The sequence below is a fragment of the Pollicipes pollicipes genome, unplaced genomic scaffold, assembly GCF_011947565.3.
Source record: "Pollicipes pollicipes isolate AB1234 unplaced genomic scaffold, Ppol_2.1 Scaffold_3087;HRSCAF=3621_pilon_pilon_pilon, whole genome shotgun sequence".
In the NCBI taxonomy this organism is placed as follows: Eukaryota; Metazoa; Arthropoda; class Thecostraca; order Pollicipedomorpha; family Pollicipedidae; genus Pollicipes; species Pollicipes pollicipes.
In genome coordinates this window covers 18,466,963-18,483,944 of record NW_023596225.1, presented here as the reverse complement: position 1 = coordinate 18,483,944, position 16,982 = coordinate 18,466,963, and the positions used below count along the sequence as shown (strand labels likewise).

Here is a 16,982-nt window from a genome sequence, read left to right as displayed (position 1 = left end):
GGCCCTCCGCGTCTCCCTGCGCTGGGTATTCTATATCCAACCATGGCGCTTAACGGATCACTGTAGGTGACGTAACTCATGCCCGAGTCAGCGCAAAAAACCTCGGCGTTTTTTCTCTTTACTGAGCCAAACGCATCACGCAGCCAGAAATACCAGACCGCAAACGCGTTGCCGGCCGTGGTGACTCCGCCGCGAGTTCAAAGTCCGGGCGCCAGGGCCGTGTCATGTCACGCCCCCGCGTACGCCTCCACCCTCCCCCTGCCCCTCCCCACCCCTGAACGGGACCAGGCCAGAACGCGGTCCCAAATCATGGCCACCGGGACTGCGCAGGAGGCACCGCCGACGCCGCCGGCGTTGTTGTGGACACCCGTCCGAGTTGCACGTTTTTCGGCGCCGCCTGACCGTTAGTATGCGCGGCGTTCCGTCTTTGGTGAATGCACTCTGTGACCCACTTTCACGCGGTGTTGCGTCACAGAGCGGCCGGGTGGCTGCTGGTCCCAGCAGCGGGCCTGGCTCTACCTTCACCGGCGCCGGCGCCACGGTCCGGGCCGCCCGCAGCCGGGCACATAGGAGTCGTCACGGCTGACATGGGTACATGAGAGCCATCATAGCTGACATGAGTACATGGAAGCCGTTTAAGGCCGACATGTGTACATGGGAGCTGTTATGGGCTGGCGTAGGTAGACGGGGCGGTCACGGGCTGACGTGGGCACGCGGAAGCCATCACGGGCTAACATGGGCACATGGAAGCCCATTATGGACTGACATGAGTACATGGGAGCCATCATGGGCTGGCATGGGCACATGGCAGTCATCCTGAGATGGCATGGGCACATGGAAGTCGGCACAGGCTGACATGGACGCATAGGAGTCATCATGGACTGACATGGGTACATGGGAGCTATTGCGGGTTGACATGGACACATGGGAGCCATTGAAGGCTGGTGTGCATACACAGGGGTTGTTACAGGCTGGCATGGGCACATGGAAGCAGTTTCAGGCTGGCATGTTTGCATGGGAGCCGTTACGGGCTGACATGGCCACATGGGAGCCGTTGCATGCTGGCATGCGTGCGCGGGAGCCATTACAGGCTGACATGGGTAGACGCCAGCCATTATGCCACTGGCGTGGGCACACGGGAACCGCCAAGAGTGTGACGTGGGCATCCCAGAGTCGCTAGTCTTGGGTTTGTCACGTGAACATGTCAGCCGTCTCCAGACTTACGTTGGCACGGGGGAACTAACACTGGACTTATACGGATAAGTATGAAGTGTCAACTTACTGGCCCCGCGCGCGTCATAGGACGGAAAGTTGTGCAAAACAGCTGCTACCCATGCCTGACATGGGTAGTTTATACAAAGCCTGACATGGCTGTGGAATGCGTGAATCCGCGACAGGTTATGGCCAAGGACTGAAATCAGTACAAGGAAGATGTCATTTGTGGCTGACACGTGTGCACAGTAGATGCTAATGAATTGGCGTGGGCACGTAGGGACTCAGAAAATTGGCAGATTGTCATATGGTTTGGTGTTACCATCACGAGAGTTGTCTGAGAGCCGAGAGTTACAGTAAAGTAAGCCTAATGGCTAAATTAGATAAAAGGAAGCGGCTCGAGGGCAGCCGAACTCGGACGGCATATCCTGTTGTGTGGGAGTTCCAAAATGGACATAACATTATTGGGATCAGCCAGGGGGTCCAAAAATCATAAGGAAGGATACATACACATCAGAGGAGGCAAAATGGCTTCACCGATGACCCATCAATCACAAAAACCGAGCTCTGTACGAACCGTACCGACGCCGTGCGTTGCTGCCTTCAGCTGGACCGCCGGGTCACGGTCAAAATTGTTGTCCCAGGCCACAGCCCGGCTGCAAGCTCTAAATCTTGTGAAACGTAAGCGTTGTTTTCGCCGGAGTGGATTTTCCAGCCGGGCGACCCCCACATCTCCGGTGGCGTCCTGTCGGCCGCGGTTTATCGGCCATCAGCAGACGCCACGACATGACGCCAAGGCTGCCGCTGCCCGCTAACTCACGATAGCGCACGCGGCCCGCCACCTGAGCCGAGCGCGCCCGGCGCTGCGGGCGGACCGATACGCGCAGAGACCTGGCTCCATGCCCGGCGATGCGGGCGGACCGATACGCGCAGAGACCTGGCTCCATACCCGGCGCTGCGGGCGGACCGATACGCGCAGAGACCTGGCTCCATACCCGGCGCTGCGGGCGGACCGATACGCGCAGAGACCTGGCTCCATACCCGGCGCTGTGGGCGGACCGATACGCGCAGAGACCTGGCTCCATACCCGGCGCTGCGGGCGGACCGATACGCGCAGAGACCTGGCTCCATACCCGGCGCTGTGGGTGGACCGATACGCGCAGAGACCTGGCTCCATGCCCGGCGCTGCGGGCGGACCGATACGCGCAGAGACCTGGCTCCATACCCAGCGCTGTGGGCGGACCGATACGCGCAGAGACCTGGCTCCATACCCAGCGCTGTGAGCGGACCGATACGCACAGAGACCTGGCTCCATGCCCGGCGCTGCGGGCGGACCGATACGCGCAGAGACCTGGCTCCATACCCGGCGCTGCGGGCGGACCGATACGCGCAGAGACCTGGCTCCATGCCCGGCGCTGCGGGCGGACCGATACGCGCAGAGACCTGGCTCCATACCCGGCGCTGTGGGTGGACCGATACGCGCAGAGACCTGGCTCCATACCCAGCGCTGTGGGTGGACCGATACGCGCAGAGACCTGGCTCCATACCCGGCGCTGTGGGTGGACCGATACGCGCAGAGACCTGGCTCCATACCCGGCGCTGTGGGTGGACCGATACGAGCACAGACCTGCTGTGGGCGGACCGATACGCGCAGAGACCTGGCTCCATACCCAGCGCTGTGGGCGGACCGATACGCGCAGAGACCTGGCTCCATATCCCGGCGCTGTGGGCGCACCGATACGAGCAGAGACCTGGCTCCATACCCGGCACTATCGCCACGGACAACGCTCGGCCGAGCCGGAACTGCCAGACTTGCAGCGAACACACGGGAGCGCAGGTTACGATGCGGCGGATACACAGGAGTGCAGGGCACCAGAAGGCGGACACGGGGGTGCAGGGTACAAGGCGACAAACGCGAAAGAGTGCAGGGTACAAGGCGGCAGACACAGGGGAGTGAAGGGTTCGTCACAATGAGTAGCGGATACACGGGTGCAGAGGGTACGTAGCACAGAGGCAAACCGCCAGGAGGTATGTCTCGATTGCTACCTGGAACTGAATTCCATGGTCGTGTAGTCTAACCTTTTCCTCCCCCACTGTGGCGAGTTCGCTTTTCCCGCTCTCTTCGGCTGCTGGCTGCGGAGCGTTGCCAGGCGCTGTGCCCACGTCCGAAAGGATGCAGGCCAGTTTGTTGCTACATCGGGAGGCGCGGCCGGTGGCGTTTCGCAAAAGCCCGGGGGCCCGTCATGGCGACAAAGGGCCCGGCACACCCATGAAGCGTCATACTCCGCGGGAGGCCTTCACAACGGGAGGCGAGCGTGGCGCTAGACCGCGATCGCTTTAAACGGGGGCCGGCGCCGCAACGAGGCCTTGGGTGCCGGCGCCAGCGTTGCTGGTGCCGCGCGCACCTGCGAAAGCCGTCCAGCCGGCCGGCATTCTGCGCTGCGACGCCCTCCTCGGCGACTGGAGGCGGTGCAGCCGACCCGGGGAGGGAATTCACTTTCGTTCGGCCGGCCTCGCCCGGCGCAGAGGCGGCGCACGTGCCTCGGACCGGCCTGTCGGCCTGATCCTATCGCCTCTGATGACGGCGATAATCGGGCCGCGGATGGGCAGATGAGCCGGCACGACGTCATCTGGCCCAGTTACATGATAGACTCATCAGAAAACATGGCGGGATCGGCCGGCTTTCTGAACGCCGCCGCCGCCGGACGGCTCGTTTGAGAGGCGAACTCGGCGCGGCCGCAAGGACACCGGCGCTAATCCAACGCCCCCCCCCCCCTTCCCCCTCTCTCTCATCAGGCGTAGGCACCAAACCGTTGTCCATGGCAAGCGGCGCACCGGCGCCGGCCGCCGCGCGCGCCGGCCCGCCTGCCTCGTCATGGCTTCGGCCGCCGCCCGCGCCGCCGGCGACGCCGCCCGGTGCGGGCGGGCCGGACCTGCATCAGCGCGACGACCCAGATCGCCGCCGGCGGCTGCCGACCCGCCGCCGCGGGGCGGGCGGACGGGGGTCCCTGCCCTCCCCTCGCCACCGCTGCTCCTGCGTCCGCCACTGCCGCGCGGCCGCCGACGAAAGTGTCGCGGCTTCGGCGCGTGTTTTGCGCGGCGGTTGCGACAGAGCGGCCGCGGCGCCCCGCCACTCTGCCTTTCGCCGCCGGCGCCGCCTGTGTACTCATGGCGGGGGTTCTCAGGACGAGACGAACGCGGGGTCCTTAGCGAATTTGGAGTCGGAGCGATGGGCGGTAGATTTGGCCGGAGGAGTCAAACGCAGCGCTCGCTGTTGGCGTACCTCGTAAGATGAAGTTGAGACAAGTGTTAGCCGATTTAGTGAAAGTAACGACAATGCCAAGCCTATACGATCTCTCACACCGGGCGAGATAGCTCGGGGAATGGCCATCCACGTTTGGCCTAGTCCTGAACAGGTTCGCATACATAATTCCAGCAAGATAAGTTAACGATTCACTGACTCGTGATATAGCCTCTCAAACGCCTTTATTTTCAAAGCCCCTCTGCTTTCTCGTCCCGATCGGCATCAGACGCGACGTTTGAGTTGGCCATCCTTGATCTCTCCTGGCCGACACAGGAACGCGGTGACCGGTGGCTGCTTCACCTGCGGTCCCCGCTCATCCGCATCCTTGTCAAAAGCCCCTCAGGAGGGTCTGCTCACAAGCCCTTCACGAAGGTCAGCTCGCCAGCCCCTCACGAGGGTCAGCTCACCAGCCCCTCACGAGGGTCAGCTCCGGCTGATTGTGGCGCACCTAGCTGGTGGCCTAGCGGCGCCCCCGCCCCCCCCCCCCCCCGCGATGCCACCTCACACGACGACTTGCCGATCCGGTCACTGACCTTTCCGGTCTGCGCCCGTCACTTCGAGCTATCTCAACAGCGGAGGAGACCGCGGTCGGGCGGCCCCGTATCGGCCGGCGCGCTGGAGGCCCACGTGACGCGGCGCGGGCCCCAGCGGGCAGAGCAGGGCAGGGCACGGCGGGGCAGGGCAGGGCAGCGCATGGCGCGACAGGCGAGCGCCTGATGTCAGCCGAGCGAACCCTCACCCCCTGGCCGCTGGGCGCACGGACCACACGGCCCGCCCCGGTCATCGGGCGCAGCGGTGGCATCAGACCTGGTGACGCATCCATTGAGCATTTCCAAACATCGCGCTGCTGCTCCCGTAGCTGAGACGTGAGACGGCCGACGCCGCTGCATGGGAGACTGAGGGGGGCCCGGTGCCGCCTGCCCCGCGGGTATCGGCCCCGCCCGCCGGTTTGCAGGCGAGCGCCGTACGGTTGGAGCCGCCGCTGGTCACACACCTTGGCCAGCTCCTCCGCGGTGTAGCCTGCAAGGCCGCCCCGTGTCCGTTTAAATCGCCTGCCTCTGACGTCACCGGCGTGATCGCGAAGTTAAGCCCGCCCTGCCGCGACGGACGGGACTCCAAACCACGGCGCTCCGGCCGCAACAGCTGTGCTAAAATTACGGCAGTCCCGCCACAACACTACCGTATTATCGCGGCGATCTCCATTTATGGACCGCTGCCACTCCCCTCCCGCACAAACCAGACTCCCCTGCGTCCCCAAACGCCGCCGGATTAGGGTCACATGGTGCGGCGATATGTCACAAAACCCACCACCTGGGGCGGCCGCCGGCGGGGGTCCAGCATGACGTTCTCCAGGCCGGGGAACAGTGAGATTTATTGGCCCATTCAGATTCAGATCCCTTGACTACCCATGGATAATTAGATGAAAGAGCAACGCGTTATTGGGCGTACGGCAGCGTCCGTTTTCAGGGACGGCTACGGTATTTTCCTTTGAATGTAATCATAACGAGCACCGGCACGTAGCATGGAACATCCGACAGAAATGCGCCCATTTGGAACGTATAAAATTCGGCATCACCCGTGGTATCAGCCCACCCAGCAACAGAAATGAAAGCCGCTGCTGGGAGACCCCCCCCCCCCCCCGCTGGAGGCGCTCTAATGCGAGGTCACTGTTTGCCCGGAGACGCAGTTTACCTCGGGCTTGCGGGACCGTCCACCAATCCGCTGGCCGTTCCGCGGTTAGTCCGTGACGTTTGCTGAGAAAGCCACATGAATGAACGACAGCTGAGTGACGTAACAACATTTCGCGTGCCGCAACAGGACGATGTACGAATCTCTGAGGACGGCAGGCGAATTCAAAGCGTTGCGTCGTGTTTGTAAGCCACTGGCGACATCCATGATGCGAGCAGCACTGCTGGCGGCGCGGCCGATACTGACCTTTCATCGACCTGGCCGCGTTGCTGGCCTGCGCGTGCTCGATGCTCGTCGCGTGGTGCCAGGTCATGCCGGGATACATCCTGCCGGTCTGGCCCGGCGTCACACCCGCCCACGCTGACCGGGTCACACGACGCCTCAGAGATCGCCCTCCGCCGGGTCACTAAGGGCGTGCCATCACACCCGGTTGTCGCCAGCTGACCCGGGTCACGTGCCGACCTCACACTGCTGGGTCACGACGCGGCGCGGCCGACCGGCGGCCCCGGGCGGCGCCATCGCCTCGGGCCGGTCACGTGCTCCGACAGCGCGCGCGCGCGGGTTCGCTGCCCTCGGGTGCACAGAGCCCCTCCCCCGTCCAACCCACCGACCAAAACTCGACTGGCCCGCGCGGCCGGCGGCCGACCGGCTGGCCCTGCGCGCGGGCCGGTCCATTCGCTGGCCGCGGGGGGAGGCCACCGCGCCGCCCGCGGCGATCCGGCCGACCTGGGAGTTGCCGGGTCATGAGGGAGGGGGCGGGGTGAGGGTCGGGTCGCAGAGTATCACGCGCCGGGCCGACAGGTGAGGAACACATGTTGGTAGCGGCAGAGACGAGGCGAGACCGCTAGATAACTGCGATCTATGGGGGGGGGGGGGGGGGGAGACGTAGACGAGAACCACAAGTGGAGCCTGGTCGTGAACTAACAGTCCACAAATCCCCTGCACGAGCTTACCCAATGTGGTTTCATGTTTGAAGCAGGCGCGACACCAACAAAGCTGATTGCACCTCTGTGCAGCAAACATTTTTATGAGCTGTCCGCACAGCAGGGAGTTGTAGCCGTGTCGTACCACGTCATGAGGGCGACTCTGTTTACTTTGCCGCCGCATCTGGGCTTTGCCCCAGCCGGCGCCGCCCCGCAGCCCCGGCTGGTGTTCGGTCTATTTCATGACAGTCACAGCACGGCCGACTGCCTCCGATTCCTCCGCTCAATTCCGCGTCCACCCCAGGACCAAACCAGGCTGCGATGGCCCCTTTTTACATGCTTATCCGCTATCAAAAGAGCTGGGCGCGAAACTAAAAGGACGCGCAGCATCCATAAAACCAAGACTGGACGACACCATGTTCAGGGTAATGTATGAAGCAGACATATGTAAGAAGAACACCATACCTCACACTGGCGCGCTCTAGCACACCATGTGACAAGATCGATTTGCTCGTCAACTAAGCGGTCAGCAAGTGGCCGTAACGACCGCCCATTGTCTTCATTTTTGCACGGGATCGACAGCATATTTGGCGTGGTGGAGGCGTGCTGGACGGCCCCAAGCGTCGCATGCAATGCTCGACAGTAGTCGATGAAGCCGCCACGCACACCTGTCCGTGCGCATGGTTCTCGACACGCCTGGCGCGCGGGGGTTTGAACGGGTCGTTACCAGGCGGCGCATCCGGCTGGCGCATCCTTCAGAGCAGCCGACGTCGTTTTCGAAACGGTCTTAGAGGTGGGTCCAGTGAAGCAATCTAACCGCCAGCCGTGGGAAACATGCAGGCTGAGCCGGGGATAATCCGGCTGTTGTAAGAGAACGGTAGCCCCAAGGGATGGGTGGGTGGTTCGCGTGATGTAGTGAATTTTCTTACTGTGGCTCACACAGTGAGCATGGGGCCCCCACTTTCAAGCATTCCTCCCTGAGCGAACAGTGGATTAGGGGGACAGCCTCCCCCCTCCCCCCCCCCCCCCAAGAACAGACCTCATGCAAAAATGACATTAACCCTATTGAGTTGCGTGGGAAGAAGGGAAAAAGCGCAGCTTGCCTGCTCCCAACTCTGGAGAGATTTCACCAGCACTGTCACTATGCACTCCGGCGAGATGTGTGCTCATAAACATCACAGTCACTTTGTACACACACACACGCACACACACACACACACACGGGAAAGGCAAGGAACTTAAGTCTTCAGATCTGAGACCCGCGAGTATTTTACTCAACCTTGCATTTATTTGACCATCGCCGCCGTTCGTAAGGGCATCTAAAGCCAAGACGATGAGGCGTAGGCCCTACCGAGCTCCACGAGTCGACGTTTCATTAAAGTCATGAACTGCAAGCCGAAATATGCGACCAACTCCGAGTTTCAACTCAAAGCTGCTGCACCATCACCAGAAATCCATTTATCTCCTCTCTAAATTACTGCGGCGACTATCTGGTCCCCAACTGCCAGTAAAAATAGATGTCAGTGCGAATGAAATCGACCAGGGAAGGTGGTCCAAAATTAACAGTAGCTGCCGTGAGTAACCACACGAACTTCAAACTTAGTCTTCTAACAAGCATTAACGCGCACCGGGCGTTGATCAACGTGCAATTGTTGTTACACTCTTCTGTTTTAAACAAATGGTTGCCAGCGAGGCAATTCGGTCACATGAAGGACACACCACCACTCTGTTCTCCCCCTAAGCGCGACGGAGCGTGCTGTTCACGCCATTCAATCGTGCGAGGCGTGCGATGCATACGTTTCTTGGAATGTCCGGTCATCCACCTGTATATTTCGTATAACTAGGTCGCTGTGTGCGTGTCGGAGCTGTGCTTCGCCACTGGCCCACGGCTCCCAGTGCCAGACGGCGCGGATCCGGGTCGAAGGCAACGAAGCCTTGGGAGAAGCCGGGCGTAAGGAGCGCTTGGGACCGACTTGAATCAACTTGAATATGATTGGACTGGCGTAGACTGCACGCCGTACGCAACTTCAGCATGTATTTCGTTCGTTTCACTGGCAACAGTGTCAGGGAATGGCTCAAATCATTACAGTTGCAAGCATGTGTCAGCGTCGATAAGCCGAGCTTACCGCTCCAAGCACGCTGCCCGTAATCCTGTTAAGATGATCCCACGGCGCAGCGGCCGTGTCGTGAGATGGACTCCGCGCCGGGATGTCATCACCACAGCATTCCTCGCCCAGTCCCGCCGAGAGCCGCTCTCGCTCTCGACGCGACAGCCGCGGGACATCGGCGGCGAACGAGACCACCGTGCCCTTGCGTGCTGACACGTCAGCTAGACCCGTCCGACGGGCGCCCTTCGGCAGGAGGAGTGGAGCCCGAGTCCTGGCCGCCACACCGCCCGCGGGACCTCCGCCCGGGAGCGGCGCGGACCTCCGCCGGGGAGCGGCACAGACCTCCGCCGGGGAGCGGCGCGGACCTCCGCTGGGCAGCGGCGCGGACCTTCACCGGGGAGCGGCGCGGACCTCCGCTGGGGAGCGGCGCGGACCTCTGCCGGGGAGCGGCGCGGACCTCCGCCGGGGAACGGCGCGGACCTCTGGCGGGAAGTGGCGCGGACCTCCGCTAGGGAGCGGCGCAGACCTCCACCGGGGAGCGGCGCGGACCTCCGCCGGCGAGCGGCGCGGTCGTCCAGCGGCCGGGCTGCTGGACGACCCCGGCGCCGGCGTCGGCTTCTCACGACCGCGATCTGCGCCGTGACCGGGCTCAGAGCGGCCGGCCTGCCGGGCCCCGCGGTCCGCCGCGCATCCTGGTGGCGGTGATCCCCGGCTGCGGCACGGACGTCGTCGAGGCGGACCTGGCCGCCGCGCCGGGCCGCGCTTGCGCAACGCCGGCGGTTTGGCCCGTGAGAGTCGGGCGCGCTCTGGGACCTACCAGGACCTGGCCGCGGATGGGTGCCGTGCGGCGTCCGTCGTCTTTGCGCCAGCGGAGCCCGGCGGGTAGGCCATGCCCAGGCAGCAGCAGCCGTCCCCGGCGGGGCGGCGGCGCGGCTGGCGGGCTGCCGTCCCGCCCAGCTGCTGGAGAGCACTGGGTGAGTGTTCATGGACGGCTGACGCACCGACGGGATCGATCATCAGACTAGGAATCCGGAGATCGCCGCAAGATTCCCCCCCCCCCCGTAAGGGACCATGAGGTCCGCTCGGGGGACCCATGGGCCTCACCCAGCCGTCTCTAACACACACCCGAGAGGGATAGTGATGTCCACTTTGGGGACGCTGGGCACGAGACATCCATCTCCGACACCCAAACGTGAGGTATCATGAAATCCGCTTGGGGGACCCATGGGTTCCACCTCAGCCGTCTCTGGCATCCACTTGGCAGGCAGCACGACAAACCCTTCAGGTTACCAGCAAAGAAGACGCCAAGAAAATCCGCCGCTCACGATACCAGCTAAGAAGCCTGCCTCAGCACGAGGCTTGAACAGTGAAACGCCCAGACAATGCGGGGTCAAGGGGAGGGAGGGGGCGAGGTCTAGCTACTGGGCGAAGACCGCCTTCGCACAGCGGCTCGAGCAGCGAAACTCGCAGAGAACGGGCGTGCCTAGTGTTCCGCTTGGCTCGGCTCGGCTCGGACCGCTGGACGGGGCGACCCCGACGTCTCGGCGCGACTGTAGGGTGGCAGTGATTGGTGGGGAGAAAAACGTCATGCGACCACGGCAGTTGGCGACGAGGCGCTTCATGATAGTAGGTGGGAGAGAGGGGTTGGGCGACAGCCTCACAAACATGTAGAGTTTATTACTGAACGTTGAAAGTGACGTACTCTACTAAGCTCTCGACGAAACGAGATCTATCGGAAAACATTTTGGGTTAAATACGCAGAATCGTGTCATGCCCTGCCCATTCCTTTGGTACTACTGTTAAACTCATTCTAAACGCAAAAGTTACAGACGGCACAACAAATTTAAACAGCAAAAGCGCAAAAATTACCACATAGCAGACCTATTCTGTATACTCCCAGCAGACAACAAGCCTGAAAGTGATGTATTATCTGCGTCAGCGATTTGCAGCGAGCAGCCTAGTGCAGGGTTCCAGAAACTTTCAGGTTCATGACCCGCTCGTTACGTCCTCTTCAGTCATATCCCCCTCCGTTTCTATCTTTCATCGCACGTGCGTTCAACTTCCCGTCCTGAATGCACTGCGGCATGTGCAAACAAAGTTACGGCCTCTAATCATCTATAGAATGACGGCGGCACCTTGACACACTTCCCAAATGAGACGTTCAGGCGCAGACCCCCTTCACTCGGTGTTGCTTACATTGAGCGATGACGCTGCTCCACAGCAGTCCCTGCATCCCTACTCACGAGTATGTGCACGCCGCTCCTGACATCAGCACTCGACCGCCGCGGGACGCCTGGGCCCACCCTGGCCGGGCTGCGCGACTGAGGCGACACCCACACTCGGGCCGAGAGCACGGAGCGGCAGACGGTGTCGGAGATGGTGGGGGTGACGGCAACGTCAGTCCAGCGTGAGCGCGTGCCGTCCGGCGGCGCCGGTGCACTGTCCGCCCGGCATATACAGCACAGTTCGGTACAGGGCGCAGCGCGACCGGCAATGACCGCCGTTCAGCCTATGCTCAACGGCGGCGTAGGGCTAGAATCCTTCACCTCAATCACTGAGCTTAGCTTTGATTCCATGTGAGTCACGGGCACCGCACAGACACCCAATGAAGTGCACAGAAAAGATACAAACGGGACAGGGCCATCATGTGGCAGATTATTCCGTCACCAGCCTGCAGCGTGCCGATATTGCGGCGATATCCTGCACCGCACACACGGAACGCCGCACGGAAAATAGATGAACCGCCAGGTGCAACAAATGAAGCAGATGAAATCACCGCTCAGAGACGCTCCAGTGAAATATGACTCGCTGGGGACTCGCAAAGATTAACATGACTTGCTGCATACATCACGACAGCATGGCTCCACGGAAGCAGGTTTCAAGTCACAACACCTTCTCCCCGCTCTCCTCCCAATCCGGGCTCCGACGCGCTCTCCCCTCCCCCCCCCCCCCCCCCCCCCCTCCCACACCGCCCCCAGGCTATCTCCGTCGCATCGCGACTCGGCGCTCAGTAAATTGTTTTGTTAAGTGGAGGGAAAACAAGATGGCGGCCAGAGGGCTTTTTGCCGGGCAGCGTTGCATAAAAACCGGTGCAAAACAAGCGTTGACCTACATCCCACAGGCAGGGTAAGATTTATAGCCGCGTAATTCGTGCAATCGCGACGAAAACTGCAGATGAAGAGGGCAGGCAACGCCATCTGGACCAGCTTTAGATCGCGGGCTTATTGCCCGGACCGAGCGGGCCGAAGTGCGGACGGATGTTAAGGCCAGAATTTCAACACATATGGCGATAAGGCAGACTAACGCGCATCAAACAAGCGAACATTCCACCGATATATGGTATGCACCGTTTCGCCGGCAATACCGATCGTGTAATTGCATACAGATACGAGTGTTAATGGCCTGCGGTGAGGGCAGGAATTCGGACGAGCCGATGCCAGCTAAAGAATGTCTGCGCCTGCAGCCAGCAGAATCTATCGCGCGCTGCGTGTTGGACTGATGTGCGTGCGCACGCAAGCGGTACGCATGTCAAGAGCTCCGAGAACCAACTCAAATCATGCCTCGCTCAAGGCTATCGGCATTGGCAACGCCGGCGCCGCACGTCTGTAAAAGGGCTCAGACGGCTTCGTCAAAGAACTGTGGCCTTCTCGTGTTCGCGCCGATATTACGTTTTCCCCTGAATCGGCGGCAATTCAGACCAGCGCATCACCGCGCTTGTCCTCGCTCGCTCCATCCCGGACACCGAGGCCCCTGGAGGGCAGACTTCCGATTGCAAAACTCCTATCAGGACAGCGCACGGTCCATCCATTCAGCGCACGTCCATTCTTGCGCGGGAGATGAACGCGAGCATTGAGCGGTCGCCCGCAAAAAGCTGCTGCGCAAATGGAGGCGTCACAAAAAGCACGTGCAAACTGCTCAACAAAAACTGCCGCCGCTACTTGCCCGTCCGGCAATAGGCATGGTGCCGTCGCTCGGACGGACAGCGAGAGTTGCTGCGCGCTGCTGCCGTTCCCAGGCCAGCTGACAGGTCCCGCCCCTGCCCTCCGACGGGTTACCTGTGGGCCAGCACTGCAGCTCCAGCGCCAGCAGCTGCCCGTGTCCAGAGCTGCGATGCAGGGAGCTGAGTGCTGCGATACGTACGGTCTTGACTGGCCCTCAGCGGTGCACGCTGCCACGCAACTAGCGTAGGTCTACGGTTGTTAACAAAGTAGGTATATAGTACTGTAATCCGATATGAATTAAATGATACCGCGTGTACACTCTTGAGAGCGCAGAAGGACCCCGACGCCTTTAAGTATGAGCCGCTCTTCCATTACCATGAGCCAAGTGGTGTTTTCCGGGCAGTGCACGGAGCTCGGAGGTAGCCTGGACCGTCGGCACTCACCCGCTCCCGACATGAATTATGCATTCAGAGCGGCCACACGCAGCCCGGCAAGCGCGTGCAGCGGGTCTGGGCGGCGTCAGAGGCCGTGTCCGGACCGGGTCCGCGTCTGGGTCGGGTCTGGTCGCGGTCCCGGTCCGCGTCTCTGTTCGGCCTGGCTCCCGGTCCGAGGCTGAGTGCACATCTGGTCCAGGTCCAGGTCCGGGTCATGTTGAAGTCGGGTTCACGTCGGGATCAGGTCACATTCAGGTCGGAGCCAGGTTGGTCTAGTTTGTGACGCAGTGGCGTTTGATGTTGTGACGCAGTGACGTGATGTTAAGCAGTGACGAAGTGGCTTTGTGAACTGACCTGCCATGAGCATTTCACCCGACCTGCATTGCAGTAGTTCGCCGCAAACGCAGCAAAGTTTCGGTCTAATTTGGCCTCAAACCTGTTGACGTGGCGGACCGCATGCGTCAAACCGTTTGGAGCTGCATGTGCTTGGCTGGCAGGCTTGTGTTGCAGAGCTCACTCTTATCGCTTGTGCCCGAACACGTCAATGTTTGTGAAAACTTCGCGAAGCGCTCGCTATCTCAAAGTCGTCACATCCCCACCACTCGTGCGCCCTCATTTAACCTTAACTCCGTTACAGACGCGCATGGCCAGCGAAGATACGTGCCAGAACATGCCGCAGCGAATCCGGGAAAAGCACGGCTGGGCCGCTGGTTGACATGTGTATGTGTGTGTGTCTGTGTGTGTGATGGCAGACAGACAGCACTGCCAGCCATTCAGCCATGACAGCTCCTCCTTTCACACAGTCGGTCACGTGCGCTCGCCGAAGCACCTGAAGGATGGGCGTCCCTGAGGCTTTTTATTTGACTCCGCTTTCCACGCAGGTGCGTCAGCATAACTCAGATCTGCTTCCAACCAAATATGGGATAGCCAGATTCCGTTGCCATTCCGTTCTTATCGTGGTGGGAACGTATAATTAGAACGCATTTGTCAATGACAGGGAGTATGACCTCTATCAATAAGGCACCGCGCGGACCCTAGCGAAGAAAGATAGGTTGGCATGGCCCAGTGCAGTGACCTGGACCGGCAGGGACGCGTGAAGCACAGCACCGCATGTAAGGCGTGTGTGTGTACAGTATGGGGCCTGGACGCTTGCCACGTGTGCAGGTGTGTGCCGTGCACGGGATCTGAGATACGGAACCAGGGGCTGATGGGCACTGTCGCCTTGCGAGTTTTGGCCATCTAAATCAATGCCTGGAATGAATTTACTTCGCCAACATCGGGTTCGTCACGGGAAGTTATTGAAGATTAATGTTTCGCTAGATTTTTTTAAAATTTATTCCGAATGGTTTGTAAGGGTGATTTCGGATTCAGAGTACCTGCTAAGCATAGCTTGTTGCGTGTACCCCAAACCCACCACCCAAGCTGCCGTCCAGTTCAACAGCTAATTTTGCCTCCGCCGTTTTGCCAGACAGGGATGCGGAGGGTTTTACGTGCCGCACAATGCTGCGACACGGCCGCCTCGGGTCTCGGTTGAAACTTGTTGGCCAGTTGCCAGCTGGCCTTTCCTTTTCAGTCGGGTCAAACAATGCGCCCACTCTGGGACTCGTACCCAGTACCGCTGGATTACGAGTTCAGCATCTTTCCCCAAGACCACGGAGGCGGCAGATTCACAAAATTCACCGCGATTTTGAAATGTTGGTGAACTACAACAACTGTGGTCCGGTGTTACAAAAAACAACTGAAAAATCGAGTACGACCGGCAGACAATTTCGAATTTACCGTTGATATCCGTTTCGAAAAAGGTATGTTGCCGAAATATCACCGCATGTATTTTTCCATCTCCTGGGTTTTCTACGACGGAATAAGGCTTTTACTACTGACTTATCCATATGTATAACGTTCCTCGCAAATGCACGTAGCAGCTTACGTTATCTTTGGGCCAAGCGAACATGTGAAAGAAGTAGTAACCAATCGTAAGATATACAGCGTGAAATAGAAGTGAAACATTACAAATTAGTTAGCACATCACAGTCAAATATCCAGTTCTTCTTGGGGTAAAGTGACCGAAAACTGCCCACTCATTGCAGGGATTTACGTGAACCGCCACCATGCAGCCCTGCCTGTATAATGTTCAGATTAATAGACGTTGTAACGGCACAATGATCAGGAAAAATAGAGTTGCAGTAGCTGCAACGAAAAATGCAAAATGTTCCAACATCAATTGCATTACAACATTCGGAAGGCATAAATTCCAAAAAAAGGATTCGAAATGTGTTGGACCATTCTTTGTCATGGTTTTGGCATTCCAAAAACGACTCTATGCAAAGGGCCAACTTCAGCTGAAGCTCCACTTCAACGGGAACACAGAAAACGTCCAAAAAACAAGCTGTCAAGCATGGTGCACTTCGCGCAAGATTTATACCTCCGCCTCAACCAGCTGATCTACAAAGGGTATCTCCTTTCCCGGGACTTTGCGCATTAAATATGGTAAAGTCATAAACACCTGCTAACGGACAAGATAGTCCTGGGGCCTGGGGGGCGAGATGCAGGGATGCAAAAATAAGTAACACAGTTAAAGAAATGGTCTTTTATTTGCGGAACAGATTGAAAAGGTCACTGATACACTCTGCAACTGATATATGTGGAGAAAACAGTGACCTGCATTCATTCAAAGTACACCCGTGATGTCGCACACGCCCTTGGCATTCTTAACTTTTGAAAAAGCTCTCCCATGCCGGGAATCGAACCCGGGCCTTCTGGGTGAAAGCCAGATATCCTAGCCACTAGACCACATGGGACGGCCGCGGTCGCCAGCTATAAATCGATATCATGCTACTGGCCATTTGCACTTGCATCTATATTTTTAATACCAATGGAAAATCATACATTCACAGCCTAGGCAGCAACCAAAAGCAATTCCAGCATCAAGCTTTGAAGGCCAAATCCAAACGTTTCGCGCCGGTCAATGATGACTGGGAAAACAACTTTACTTCGTCCGTCTTGGGCCATGTTTTCGTTGTCTCTTCCCCACTTCAATCTGCCAATGGCGTAGGGTGATTTTCCCGATCTACGAAGGTTGTTTTGAGAACGCATATAGCGACAAAAACCATACCAGCAGCAGCGCGTGTATGTAGAGCTTTTGTTGTGCATTTCCTTGGGAGTAACCGGCCTTCCTGTAATGTTTGCTTCACTATTAACATAAGTGTGAAGCCTCGCAACATTCATCAATGGACCTAGACCAGATTTCCCCAAAATACGTAGGTTTCGGCTAATTTCAGTGTCTTTATCCAAATTTAAGTCAACCTGGTCGAGTGTAGCATGGAACGACACACACAAAAGGGTCAAAAGCCCTTCCAAAAGAAAAGGAAACA

The 16,982-nt window shown here is 59.1% G+C and overlaps 1 protein-coding gene and 1 non-coding gene across 4 annotated transcripts in view; both read right to left on the bottom strand.

Annotated features, from left to right (window-relative positions):
- The window catches only part of LOC119089470 (putative nuclear hormone receptor HR3), a 75,436-nt gene that overhangs the window by 37,420 nt on the left and 21,034 nt on the right, over positions 1-16,982 (bottom strand). Inside the window, exon 1 of one of the 3 annotated variants that reach the window (XM_037212181.1) lies at positions 6,452-6,750. The exons of 1 other annotated variant lie outside the window; for it this stretch is intronic. In XM_037212181.1, the coding sequence (XP_037068076.1) occupies positions 6,452-6,530 (79 nt within the window). In that variant the 5' untranslated portion in view covers positions 6,531-6,750. Of the gene's footprint in view, positions 1-6,451; positions 6,751-16,982 lie in introns of those variants that run through there. One more of the 3 variants, XM_037212182.1, reaches the window with a different exon arrangement.
- TRNAE-UUC (transfer RNA glutamic acid (anticodon UUC)) lies at positions 16,338-16,409 on the bottom strand. The gene has a single exon. It is a non-coding gene; the product is annotated as a tRNA-Glu (tRNA).